The sequence below is a fragment of the Theropithecus gelada genome, chromosome 7b (genome assembly GCF_003255815.1).
Source record: "Theropithecus gelada isolate Dixy chromosome 7b, Tgel_1.0, whole genome shotgun sequence".
Classification (NCBI taxonomy): Eukaryota; Metazoa; Chordata; class Mammalia; order Primates; family Cercopithecidae; genus Theropithecus; species Theropithecus gelada.
In genome coordinates, this window is record NC_037675.1 from 69,903,529 (window position 1) to 69,917,496 (window position 13,968).

The 13,968-nt window shown below is 39.1% G+C and overlaps 1 protein-coding gene across 5 annotated transcripts in view; it reads left to right on the top strand.

The window, feature by feature from the left end:
* Nucleotides 1–13,968, top strand: part of RAD51B (RAD51 paralog B) — an 848,991-nt gene that overhangs the window by 691,508 nt on the left and 143,515 nt on the right. Inside the window, exon 11 of one of the 5 annotated variants that reach the window (XM_025392664.1) lies at nt 10,245–12,516. The exons of the other annotated variants lie outside the window; for them this stretch is intronic. Within the exon in view, the coding sequence (XP_025248449.1) occupies nt 10,245–10,264 (20 nt within the window). The 3' untranslated portion in view covers nt 10,265–12,516. Of the gene's footprint in view, nt 1–10,244; nt 12,517–13,968 lie in introns of those variants that run through there. 5 annotated transcript variants of the gene reach the window in all.

Sequence of the window (13,968 nt, forward strand, 5' to 3'; positions counted from 1 at the left end):
CTGAACCAGAGACCTCTACAAAACCTCTAGGATAGAAGAAAATGAGGAGAAAGAAGAAAGAAGACCTCACTCTCAAAATTAGTATCCAAGCAAAAATATTCAACACTAAGAAACCCAGTTGACAAAATCAACATTTGTTAGACTAATTTTGTCCAAAAGAAATTAACGGAACAATCTGACTAAAACTTTAAACTAAATTTGTCTAAATACTCAAAGAGAAACAACATCTTCTTTAAAAAAGGATACTGTGAAATAAAGCAGGCAGAATTAAGAATTGGCAAATATGAAAAAGAACAAATTAAAAAGATAAAATATACAGATAGGATAAATTCTAGACATGAAATAAATGAAGAGAAAATTAGTGACTAGGAAGATAGTATTTAAGAAACCACCAAAACGTAGCCCAAGTCAGAGTTAAGGGCATGAAGATATACTGAGAAGCTCCAATTTTTATACATACATATGAGATAGTAAACCTATCTACCTCAAGGATAAAAATGATAGTATTAAAAATTGTGGCTAGGCACAGTGGCTCACACTTGTAATCTCAGCACTTTGGGAGACAGAGGCTGGAGGATCTCTTGAGCCCAGGAGTTCAAGACTAGCCTGGGCAACATGGTGAGACCCCATCTCTACAAAAATTTTTTTTTTTTAATGCCAGGCATAATGGCATGCACCTATAGTCCCAGCTTCTTCAAGGGCTGATATGGGAGGATTGCTGGAGCCAAGAAGTTCAAGGCTACAGTGAGCCATAATTGTGCCACTACATTCCAGCCTGGGCAACAGAGAAAGACCCTGTCTCAAAAGAAAAAAAAAAGAGACGAAAGAAAGAAAGAAAAAAAGAAAGTTACCAGGAGAAAGGAGAGTTATTTATAAAAGAATGATAGCTACATTGATAATAGACATCTTATTAACAACAATAGATTCTAGCAGACAGTGGAGTAGTATCTTCAAATATCTGAAAGGGGAAAAAAATCACCGGTAAATCTAGAGTTCTAACCTACACTAGCTTTCAAGAGCCGATTTAAAAGAAAGGCAGTTTTAGGATTTTTTTAAAAATGAAGTTTATATCAGTCTTGAGTCTTCACTAAAAGAACCATTAAAAGATGTATTATATCAAGAAATAACTCAGTTTCAAGGTAGGGCATAGAAATCTAGAAACTATAGTGGGCACAGAAATAAATAAATTAAAATAGACTTACTTCAACTGACTAGAACTAAATCTGGAGTTTAAAATAAAAGTTAAATTAAAAAGTAATATGTTGAGATAATATGTTAGTAGAAAGAGCATTTACTGGGTAAAGTGTGCTAAGTCTTGCCTTGTTCAGGGAGGAGGATAAGATATTGAAAATTTTAGACTTTAAAACATATATAATTAAATGTGTATGGTAAAACTTTAAGGTAATTATGAATAGAAAAGAACGTCAATCTATAGGTTCTAAACGAACAAAGGAGAAAACAGAATATAGAAAACCTCACCAACCTAAGGGAAGACAGGAAAGACAAAAAAAGAAAGAAGACAGGAAAGAAGAAAAAACCTAAGAAAAGATAAGAAAGAAAATAAATAGAAAACTAAATAAAATGGAAGAAGTAAGTCAAATATGATGGTAATATTTGATACAATATTACATTGTATACAATGTATACAATATACAAAGATACAATAAATGTAAGCTTATTAAATGTATCTATTAAAAATTGGAGAATATCAGATTAGAATTTTTAAAGTATTCAGTTTTAGGCTATTTTCAAAAGACCTACTTAAGCCAAACCACACAGAAACTTAGAAATAAAGAGATGACAAAAGACATACCAGAAAATGCTAACCAAAAGAAAGGTGGTGTCACAGTAAGGCAAATGGCATCTAGGGAAATATATATTCATAGGGATAGAGAGATATATAATGATACAAGAAAATATAATATTCATGAACCTATATGCCCCTAAAAACATAACCTTAAAACTCAAAACATGTAAAGCAAAAACTAAGAAAATTTAAAAATGTAAAATTGTAGTAGATTTAAATTTGTTTTTACAGGAATTTATTAAAAACATAAAAGATATAACCACAAACTGATATATCCTTTACTCAAAATCCAACAATAGGCCAGGCATGGTGACTCACACTTATAATCCTAGCACTTTGGGAGGCCGAGGCAGGAGAATCACTTGAGTTCAGGAGTTTGAGACCAGCCTAGACAAGATAGGAAGACCCTGTCGCTACAAAAAAAATTTAAAAATTAGCCAGATGTGGTGACTACTGTGAAGGCTGAGGAGGGAGAATTGCTTGAGCCTGGGAGGTTGAAGCTACAGTAAGACAAGATGACATGCCACTGCCCTCCAACCTGGGTGACAGAGCGAGACCCTGTCTCAAAAACAAATAAAAACCAAAGTCCAACAATAGAGAATATATGTTCTTTTTCAAAAATATGTTGAACATTTACATAAATTGACATAACAGGCCACACAAAGGACGGTCTCAACAAATTTATAAGAATTGATAACTTATAGACATATTTTCTGACCACAGTGGAATCTGGTTTTTAAAACTCAATAAAAGATGTGTTTAAATCTAGAAGCAAGGAGAACAATAGATTAAGCCTGAAAAAAGCAGAAAAAAAAAAACTGTCAGAAATTAATGGAAAAGAAACAACAACAAAAGAATGAACAAATCCAGAATTTGATTATTCAAAATGACTAGTAAAATAGATAAAACCCTAGCAGGGCTGCTCCAGAAAAAAAGAAAATGCAATAAATAATATTAAGAATTGAAAAGAGAACATAATTTATAATGATAGCTACAATTGGAATTAAAAAATCATAAAAAATATAATGAGCAAATCTATGAACAACTTAATACTAGTAGAGGAAGTTAATGATTTTTTTAGAAAAGTAAATTTTGAAAGTTGAATCAAGAATAATTAATTGGAACATCCAAATCAACCAATAACCCATGTAGGAAATGAACTGCTACCCCAAATCAAAGTCTTCTACCCAAAAGACATTGGGCTTAGGTGGATTTCTGGGATGTTCGGCCAACCTATCAAGGAACAGCTAACCCTTATGTTATACAAACTGTTTTAGAGTGTAGAAGAAAAGGGAAAGTGACTCATCTTATGAGGCACTTGATATCAAAACTAAGAATACAAGTATAGACGAATCCATTAAAACATAGATGAAAATTTTCTAAATAAAATATTACCAGAGATGACATGTCTTAATACAGATGCAGAAAAAAAATTATTTTATAGAATTCAAAGTTCTTTTATTACATAAACTCTTAGCAAAGTAAGAATAGGCAGGAACTTCCTTAACTGGATAAAGAACATATAACCAATACCTTTATAGACAACACACTCAATGGTAAAACTTCAGAAAAAAGATGATACCTACTATCACCCTTATTATTCAATATCATTCTGGAAGTCCTACCAGTGCAATGAGAAAAGAAAGAGAAATGAGGTATAAGAATTGAAAATAAAACAGACAAACCTATCTTTCTTTAAAGATAATAAGGTTGTTTACACAGAAAATCCACTGAATCCATTGTATAGGAAAATTATTATAAATAATAAGAGATTTCATTGAGTTTGCTGAATACAACATCCATATACAAAAGTCAACAGCATTCTGTAGGCACTAGGTAAAACTAATTGGGAGACAGAGACTGAGATTGTAGCTGAAGGGGAATGTATCAATGTAGGATTTTTAAAGATGGGAGATTCCTGAGCACTTTGTTTGCTGTTGAGAATAATCCAGTAGAGTGAAAGAAGTTGATTGTGCAGAAAAGAGAGGTGGATGACCTTAGGAATAAGTCCTGGAGACATCAAGAGAGGATGGGGTGCAAAGCACAAGTAGAGGTGTTTGCCTTTAAGAGGAACAGAGCTACTTCTTCCATTGCAATGGGAAGGAAGACAATTCCTATGCCAGGAGGTTTACAGATGTCACAGTGGAGGGATGAGGGAGTTTCTATCTGGTTATTTCTGTTTTCTCAGTAAGACATGAATTGAGATCATCAGTTAAGAGGGGATGATCATTGGAGGTCTGAGGGGAGAAGAGACAAATAGTGACCTTAGAAAAGTTAAAATAAACTTAATATAGAAAAAAATGTAGCCTTTCTGAGCAATGTTGAGTACTCATTTGAGGACTGCAGTCATAGATTTAAAGTGTAATCATTCAACTCAGTGGAATTACTTTCTCCATTAATCTTAAATTGCCTCAGGTCTGTTTCAGCCTAAGCCAATAGCTGGGTTTAACCAGATTTGAAGATTTTTCTAGGAGAGTTTGGCATGAGGAGAGAGGGGCAAAGGGGTGTAAGGCAGTGTTTATAATAGCAGACCATGGAATTGATCATGGGTAAAGAGAAAACAAGGACCTGTGAGGAGGTAATAAATAGAACAAAACAAAGCAAAACAAAACAATAAAAACAGACAAGCAAGTGAGCTTAATTGATTGGAGGTCTTATTGAGGTCAAAAAATTATTAGAGCAGAAATACTACAGAAGGTTGGCTGGAAGGATGAAAATGGTGGTCAGCGTATGACAATTGAAATCTAGACTTGAAAGGTGGTGATGACAAGGTTGGCTGTGGCCATTTAAATGTAGCTGAGGAAAGTGGAAGAATAGATCACTGGAAGTGAGAAGGTCAGGAATTCAGAGACCAAGGATGTTAAAGTCACCAAGAATGATGGCAAAAATAGGGGCGAAAGGGAGGAGTTATATGCCCAAGTGTTTAATAAATGAATAATAGGTTATTGATGACAGCAATTCAGTGGGAGAAGGGTTAGATAATGTGAAGGAATGAACATCCAAATAGCTGTAATTTTTAAAGGATAAAGGAGGGGAAAAGGTTTGGAAGTAGCAGTGGAAAGCAAGGAAGCCCATTTCCCTGTCTACAGGCTCTGGGATATGGGACAGTGAGATAAACAACAACCACACTTTTGGGTGCTATGGGGAAGAACCACCTCCTCAGGGCCAATCAGGTTTCAGTGAAGGCATGAAGATGAACAGAATGTTGAAAGAAGAGGATAAAGATCTAGAGGATTTCCAGAAAGCTAAGTGGAGTGGGTGGATATTGGGTCAGATATTAATAACACTGCCAACATACCTTATCATCTGTCCTCCCACTCCCACCCCTACTAGACTGTAAATTCCACAAGGGTGGAGATCTTTGCCTATTTTGTTCATTGATCTGTCCCAAGGACTAAAACAGTGCCTGGAACATTGTGGATGCTCAGTACATATTTGTTGGCTGATTGATTAATAGTAGCTAATATTTATTGAGCACTAATATGCCAAGGATACTACTAAGTGCTTTATATGTATTATTATTATTACTACCCCCGTTTTATAGAGAACATCGAGGCACAGAAAGGTTAAGTAGCTTGCCTAAGTTCATGGGACTAGCAAGTTGTAGAGCCAAAGTTCAAACACACTCTAGCTCTGGTTTGGTTCTGGAGCCTCTATATTCTTAAATTCCAAATTACCTCACCTTCTTATGGTTAGTGGATGTACAGAACAATCTCAAAGTAGAAGCCCAGGTAATGGTAAAAGACCAAAGAGGCTAGACCTCTAGTGGTGACTGAGGTTAAAAGTTAAACAATAAACGTGAACACTGATTTCAAATGTTAATCTAAAAGCTAGCCTAGGGCATTTGCTGCCTCTAACGTCCTATACTCTTGTTCATCTCTTGTTGTGATTGTGACCCAGGCACCTTCTACTATCAGTTCCCAGATCTTTTTTATTTCCCACCCCTCACTCCCCGCATATTGCCCTTCTTCATTATTTTTAGTTTCTGCATATTCCCATTCCGACACCTGGCAAACCCGCCACTCTTTTCCACTGACTTCTCTTAAGGGCAGTCAGGTGCATTGGGACCTAATTTCTAGGCATGTGATATTGACACATCGAGCTTACAGCAGGCCTTAGGATCACCAGGCTGGCTCACTGTCATACAGATTCCAACTACAAAAATCATTCTGGGAGCTTGCTCCGAAGTGCTAGGATTCTGCTGGCTGTTTTATGAACAGCTCATACTATGAAGTGGAAAAGCAAAGGAACATTCCAACATTTCAGGAAAACCAAGGAAAAAAATGAGTATGTGTAACTGACTGGAGGAAGCCTGGGATAGTACCACTATTTCTGTGTGAAGTCTCTCCTATCCCTCAGTGAGATACATGCTCACTGGGGTCAGCCACACGAAAGGTCTCCAGGAGCCCTTGGTGATTTGGACCAGAGATCAGGACCCACAGTGCACTGGTACTATTGTATGTGCTAAGGTTCTTTGGGTGCATCCAACAGAAATACCTCTGGCTAACGTAAGCCAGAGTTTAACAGAAGGATATAGGGGTCCCACAGGATTGAGGGAAGGCTGAAGAACCAGTCTTAGAAATGGGTAAGAAGCAGGCAAATTCCAGAAACTAGGAAGCAGGAACCACAAGGGTCACAAGAGTCCCACAGGTCTGGTCAGGGCACTCCACTTGGATGGGATGGAACTCCTGACATCTCCATTCTCTTTGTCCCTCTGTTCAAAATTCACCTTCTGTTCAAGGGAGCATCTGATTGGCCCAGCTTGGGTCAAAAACCTCCTGATTGCCAGTAATATCCACAGACTGTATCCTACTGGGAAAAGGTAATCCTCCACAAGGAAATTAGATTGTTATTAGGAACAGGAGATGAGTGCTAGGCACTCTGGCAGCCACCGTTCCCAACCCCTCCCTGGATGTTTAAGAATATATAAAACATTTCAACTTGAGAAAGCTGATTGAATTTTTTTTAAAAAAAAAAAAAAAAGACTATATAAAACTGTATTTCTTCTCCAGCTGTACTTTCAGAGCCCTACATTTGTCTAAATGGAAGGATATCTTTCAGTACCAGGCCAGTCATGCTTTTGAATGATTATCTCTATCAAACTCTATTTCTTTGGAAGGAACTCTTAAATTAACTGTCACATAAATGTTTCCTGGTAGCTCAAGTAATCCTTCGTAAAATTTTGTCTAACTCTATGGCTTGAAGTTAATTTTCCTTAAATCTTTAAAAATAAAAGTTCAGTCTTATTATTGATTTAGATCCTTGTGGAATTTTTTTAGTATTCCATTATTCTTTTAAGTAGTCTTTTTTTCCCCCTTTTGCTATTTTTCCTATTGGTTTTCTTTCATTAAAAATTGAGACCCAGCCAGTCTCAGTGTCTCATGCCCGTAATCCCAGCATTTTGGGAGGCCAAGATGGAAGGATCCCTTGAGTCCAGGAGTTTAGGACCAGCCTGGAAACAGAGATGCTGTCTCTACCAAAAAAAAATTGAAAAAATTAGGTGGGTGTGGTGGTGAGCATCTATAGTCCCCACTACTCGGGAGGCTGAGGTGGGAGGATCACTTGAGCCTGGGAGGTAGAAGCTGCAGTGAGCCGTGGCTGCACCACTGCACTCCAGCCTGGACAACAGAGTGAGATCCCACCTCAAAAAAAAAAAAAAAAAAGGGCACCCAACATTTTTAGAATGACTGTCACAATAGTAGCACCTGTCCCTAAATAGAGATCCTACCTTAATGTTGGTTAAAGGAGGTTGCTCTTAAAAAGAAGCCACGAATCACTGAAACAGGTTTCACTTTTGTTTTTGTTTTATTTACCTCTGCAATGTCCTTTTAAGATCAGTGTGATAGGAGACCCATCCTAAGGGATTGTTGGAAAAGAGGAAACAACGTTAATGAAAAGTACTATCATTTTAGTTCTAGATTTAGCCCGTATCTTGAGATTAAAAAGACTCTTAATGGGATATTTTGAATGAGACCTTCACATATATGCTCCCTTTGATAAAATTTGTGTCTGTGGCAGTTTTTTTTTTCTTAATTGGCCTTTTTATTTCTTTATTTACTGCTTTAAAATATTTTCATATGTAATCTCATTTTAGTTTTCAAATGAATTGGTTAGAAGAGGTATTTTGTCCCCATTTTAATTATGTAGAAACTGGTTCACAAAACGATGATGATTTACCCAAGGTCATGTAGCTAGTTAGTCAAAAACCCAGGCAAAGCATCAAGACGTCTTCATTTCTGGGTGTTTATTTAAGTCAGCGATCTCAAACTGGGGCCAGTAACATGCTTAGGTCTTGCTAGGAGGGGACCCTGACTTAGACCCCACACTTTAAAGAGCCTAGCTCTGGCTCTTTCCAGTCCCATGGGCCAAAGAGCCAAGACATCTCACATTCTGGGTCCCAGGTCCCCAGAGTCCTGTCAAATGTCACCAAATCCATTTGAGTCTGTCCTCCTAAGGGCAGTCTGCACCTTTGATGTGAGGAGCATTAAGCCAGAGGGGCAGCCAAGGGGAGGCTGTGTGAGGTGTCGGGGATAGACAGAGCTCGACTCCCATAGGTGTGCAGGCTGGAGCTGGGGTGGGAAGGGGAGGGCCGGGGGCCAGGAGCCAGCTCTTCTCTGCTGCCCCGTGTCTGTGTGCAACTCCAAGATGTCCCAGAACTCTGAATTCTCACACCTGGCTGCCAGGTCTTTAGGAAGGCGTATTTTTTCGTTGTAGACAGACAGAATATATTTTGTTTAACAGTTAGTCAGCTTGATTTATACTTTTAAATATTTAGACATATGATATGGGGGCCTCCATTTGTACTCTTGCCCCAGGCTCTGCTAATGTTAGGGGTGGGCTCACAGAATGCCAACATAGTTTGTTTGGCTAGCACACCGCTTTTTTTTTCTTTTTCAACATCTTGAATTAGTTTCTAACATTAACAATTGGGAGATTTTGTATAAGAATAGAGCTTTCTGATTTCTCTTTTTTCAAATTACAGAAAATCATGGGCCTGCCTACTTGTATGGCAAAAAAGAGCTGGGGCCGAGCAGGACCAGCCTGCCCTGGGTGGGGCTGGCCCAGTGGTTTCTAATTGGCCACAGTTCCCACCTGTCTCTCTTCTCTCATTTCGGTGACCTCTGATCTCTCTGGCCCCTGAGGGCATTTGAGTTTGTCACCCCTGATTTACGTCCTTCTTTAGATATGTCCTTTCTATATAAAGCCACCATGCCATCACATTTAACACATTGTTTTTGCCTCTTTTCTACAACTTCCCTCAAAGAAAGTTTTTTTCCCCACTAGCTAAGTGTAAATCCCTAGATTTTGGTATGGATAAATGCCTATAATTTTGCCATCTTATTCCCTAACTTCTGAATCTTGGGAAATCATTAAAACAACAGCTAGGAACTTCAAGAGAGCAGTCTCTCTCCACAGGGATCCCCCCTTTCTCCATGCCATGCGAACTGGAAACCCAGTGCAATGGATTTTCTCACTTTGACCCCAGTGAGGGAGGGAGATTTTTGATAACTGACAAAGAGCTTTTGTTCAGGTTTGCGACAGGATGGATCAGTCAGCCCCACCTCATGGCCCCATGCTTCTTCCAGGTTCATCTTCCCCTTCTGCCCCAGAAAAGCCCCCAGCCACAGCCTCCTTGCCTCCAAGTCGCCAGCACTCCACCCCCTCCTCCGCCCGCCTCTCAGTCTGGAAAACAGCTTTGCACGTTAACCTCCAGGGGCATTCACTGGGTTTCCAGAGGGGTCCCCAGCCCCACAGGCTGCCAAAATAGGCTCTTTACACTCCATAGATGGGAGAGAAAAATCTGCTTGTTCGGTTGCAACTGTCAAGCAAAGGACGTGCTGAGCTCAGATAGAAATAGCAGCAGGGTCAGGGCAGGGCAAGGCCCCAGCATTTCATTAGCTCGGCCCAGCTAAGGGTGATTAAATGCACACAGTGGCCCATGAATGGGGCCATGGAGGGCAGCCACACAGTGCAGCACAGAAAAATCATTCTTTGGCCGCTGTCAGCTGGCTGAATGGGACTTAATTATCGGGATAATGAGAACTGATTTTCATTGTTTTAATTTTGGGGAAGGGGTGAGAAAGGAGGGACTTTTCTTCCTCATCTGGGTGAAAAGATGCTAAACTGTGGCCTCTAACAGGGCCCATATCCTCCAGGCTGCTGTTGGCTCCTGTGTTTGCTGTTCTTTATCAATGCTGTAAGAGAGTGTTAGGATGGTCTTCTGTGTCAGTATCTCCTTTAAGGCCTATAATCCTGGCAGAATGTGTCCTCAGAAGAGCATTTCTGTGCTGGCATCCATTGTGAGCAGCTGCACCAAAGCAACAGAGGGACAGAGAGAAGCCACTGGATAGAGCTGCCCATGCTCAGCCCCTTCCAAATGCCTCCAGGACATGAGGGAATCCTACCCTGCTCCTTTTTTTTTTTTTTTTTAATACAGGATCTAGAGAATTCAAATGATCCACTGGAGGCAAACATTGGATCATCTGAGTTCCTTGCACCCTGTTCAAGGTTCAAGAACCTAGGACTCTACTACAGACCACACCACAACACTGTTGGATCATCAGACCTCTTCTAGCTAGAAATCCTTGACGATTGAGATAAGCTCCACTTACATGAACCCTGAAAGTCATTACAGATGACTTATTCAGCCCTCCCTTATTCAATTTGATTCACTTGCCACCTTCCCAAGATCTTACTCTTCATGTGGAAATGAGAGACTTATTTATTGCTCAGCTTGTTCCCTCATTTCTCTATGTAACATGTACCACTAGTAGGATCATCAAACAATAAGTATTTGCAAAACAGGGTTTAGCGTGGTTCTAGGTGCTATGCAAATATATAATGACACCCCAACCGAAAGAAAGTCAGCTGGGGAGACCTGAAACAATCAGAAAAACACACAAGGGGACTCTAATTGAATGTGAATCTCTCTAGCCAACCAGAAGAAAGAGAGGGTGGGTTTAGGGGTGGTGAGGGACACTTTGTGAAGAAATGACAGCTTGTGAGGATTCCAAGGTTGAGTAAAATTCAACAAAGACCAAAGAATGGAATTGGATGGTGTGTTCGAAAGAAGGAAACAGACATTACTGGAATAAAGACTCCATGTGGGGAAGAAGGTTGAGTTGAAGAGTAGGGCCAGATGATGTGAAGTTTGGAAACACAGACAGGGCATGCTTTCTTCACCCACACCCACATCTTTGACCATAAAAAGTGGTTGTCATTGCTATCGTTTGTTTTTGTTTTCACTTTGCCCCTTCAAGTTCTTGAAAAAGATAGGCAGAAAAGAAGAGGGTATGTCCTCATTCATGGAGCACAGAGAAGGAAGCCCTCTGTGATGTTTCCAGATGTGTAGGTTTAGGCTCTAGACCAGTGCTGGTGCTTTCCTGGGACTGCCCAAGCTGATCTCCAGGGAGAGACTGCAAATCCTTTCTCTGCTCAGCTCAGTTCAGGTTCCTCTTTTCTTAAAGATCTGACAAATATTGGTTAAGTTCTTCAAATCTGACAGTTGGGTTCTTTGTGGCAAAGAACCTCTCCTTAGGTGGCTAAGGAGAACTGGCTGTAACAGGCTAATGGACTACCTGGCCCCTTTCCAGCAGGAGAAATGCCATAGTCCTTCCCAGAAGCCACATCTTATATACACAGTCCTCAGAGTGTGTCTGTGCATCAGAATCAATTAATCATGCCTGTCAGGAGGGGGAATGGCCCCTCTGGCTGAAACAGTGGCAAGAGCCCTCGTGATTGAAGACCCCTTTGCCTTGGAAACCCATGCAGGTCAGAGGGGAAAGTTGAGTCTAGATGGCATGCGGTATTCCTTGGGTGTGTTTTCTCATCCCTGAAATCTGCCCATGTCACCCAACTAACGGCTTGTAGCAAAGCTGTATTGTCAGTGCAATCCTTTGGGGCCTTGTTTGGGCCTGAAGAAGCCATTCATTTCTTAAAGAAGAAAGAGCTGGCAAAGTGGAATTTGTCATAACAGCTCTTAGTATTACAACTTTTGTTTCAAGATCTTTGGGCACTTAAAAATGGCTTTAAGTGGCCACTCTGCAAGAGTCTATCTTTTACATGGCAGCCTGTGAGATCTTTCACAAAACAAACCTCATCCCATCTCCTCTTTTGTTGAGATCCCCATTGGTCCTCTATTTTGTGTAGAAGTGGTTCCCAGTCTTTGTTGATTTAACACCCCATCAGTAAACAATTTTGAATAGGTACTCCCAATATACATATATTTCTTTTTATATTATACACAGGTATTAGTTGCCTAATATATTATGTACTTTATGAAACATACACAAAATTAATTTTTTTAAAGGCCGAGATAAAGATGAAGTAAGCAATAGCTTAAAATGTCTTGTCAATTATGATGGCTTCATACTGTCATTACGTAATATCTCAAAGCACAATAAATATGTCAGGAGAGATAGTTCATTTGTGATGGAAATAATATAAATCCTTATATCTAATAGTTTTCTTGGAAATTTCTAATTGTTTTGGTTTGACTTCTTGTTACATGCGAATATCTGGTCATTGTCTTCGCCTTGTAATATGACTGAAGAAAACTTGTTCTAAGGGCAGTATCAATGCTATTATTTTTATTATTTGCTTGTGCTTATACTACTAATATTATCTTTGATCCATTGTTTCTGTGCGGGAATATTTTAATCCACTTGTCCATTTTGTGTGTGTTAGGTTAAATTTGATAATATCCATAATCCAATGAGTCAGGAATGTGCAAGCTGTAGTGATTTGTATGTCATTGAAAGCCCCAGGGGAGTGAGGACTGAGGACACCATTTACCCCCTCTGCAATGTGCAGGTCCTAATCTTGCCACAGGATATCTCATGAACAATTCATGACACATAACAATGGATGTGAGGACTCCATTGTCAATATTTATATCAAATATAAGACCATGTTTTTTATTTCCTAGAAAAAAATAAGTTCAAATTCTAGTACTTCCTGACTACTAAATTCTAATGGATCATCTTATGTAACTCTGGGGCATGCATCCTATTTGGAGACCAAAGGTCTACAAGATGGATTTCAAACCCATTAGCCTTGACTTACAGGGTCTTTCTCTGTCCAAACTCAGCCCATGTTTCCAGCCTCATCTCCCATTGTTCCCTGTCTTATACCAAGGAGACATCCCATTGCTTTTTAAACATCAAATATTCTTTAATAACTCCATTCTTTTGTGCTTACTATTCCAGTCAGCTGGAATGCCTTTCTCCCATTCGCTAACCCAACTTAAATCTTTGTAAGATTTCTGATTCCCTTAGAGCAGAGGTCAGCAACGTTTCTGTAAAAGGCCAGATGGTAAATATTTCAAGCTTTGCAAGTCATATTATCTCTGCCAACTACTCAATTTTATCATTGTAGTGTAAAAACAGCCGTAGGCAATATGTAAATGGATAAGCATGGTTATGTTCTAAAAAAATTTCTTTACAAAAATAGGTAGTGGGCTGGAATTGGCCCTTGGGCTGTAGTTTGCCAACTCCTGCCTTAGAGAACCTGTCACTCTTCTACTACTGCCGTCCTAGCTTTTTCTCCATGATTATCTGTTTACAAGCACATTTTGCCAAAATACTAAATTATTTGAAGTCAAACACTTTTATTCCTATTCCCTAAAAGCTAGAAATCTGGGACTAGAAATGATTCAATAAAGACATATTATTGAATATCAAGAATTTACATTATGTTCCTTGCGGAAAAAAATGGAGAAAAATTCTTCGGTTGGGTACAAGATTGAATGGCTTACTTCTAAGATTTATCTAAAATAAAAGATTATATAAAAACACAAATTAATGAGATGGAAGGATTTGTCTTGTGTTGGAACTAGGTCTTCTAAAAGGGCAGTCAGTGTCCTGCTCATCTGATCACCCATGTTCATATTCCTGCCACATTGTTTTGGGCCACAGCTTCAGTGGGACCTGGAAAATCACTTCCTTTTCAACCACACAGCCACTGCTGGGGCCAACCGCTCCCTACATTTGTATAATGCTTTATGATTTTCAAAGCAAGTAGCACAATTCCTATTTTGTAGATAAGGCAACTAAGGCACATTAAAGGACTTGCCCTGTGAATGATATAACTGGGACTTCTGATTCCTAATCTAGAACTCTTTTTGTTACACCAGACAGCCTCTCAGGTAATTAAAACAAAAA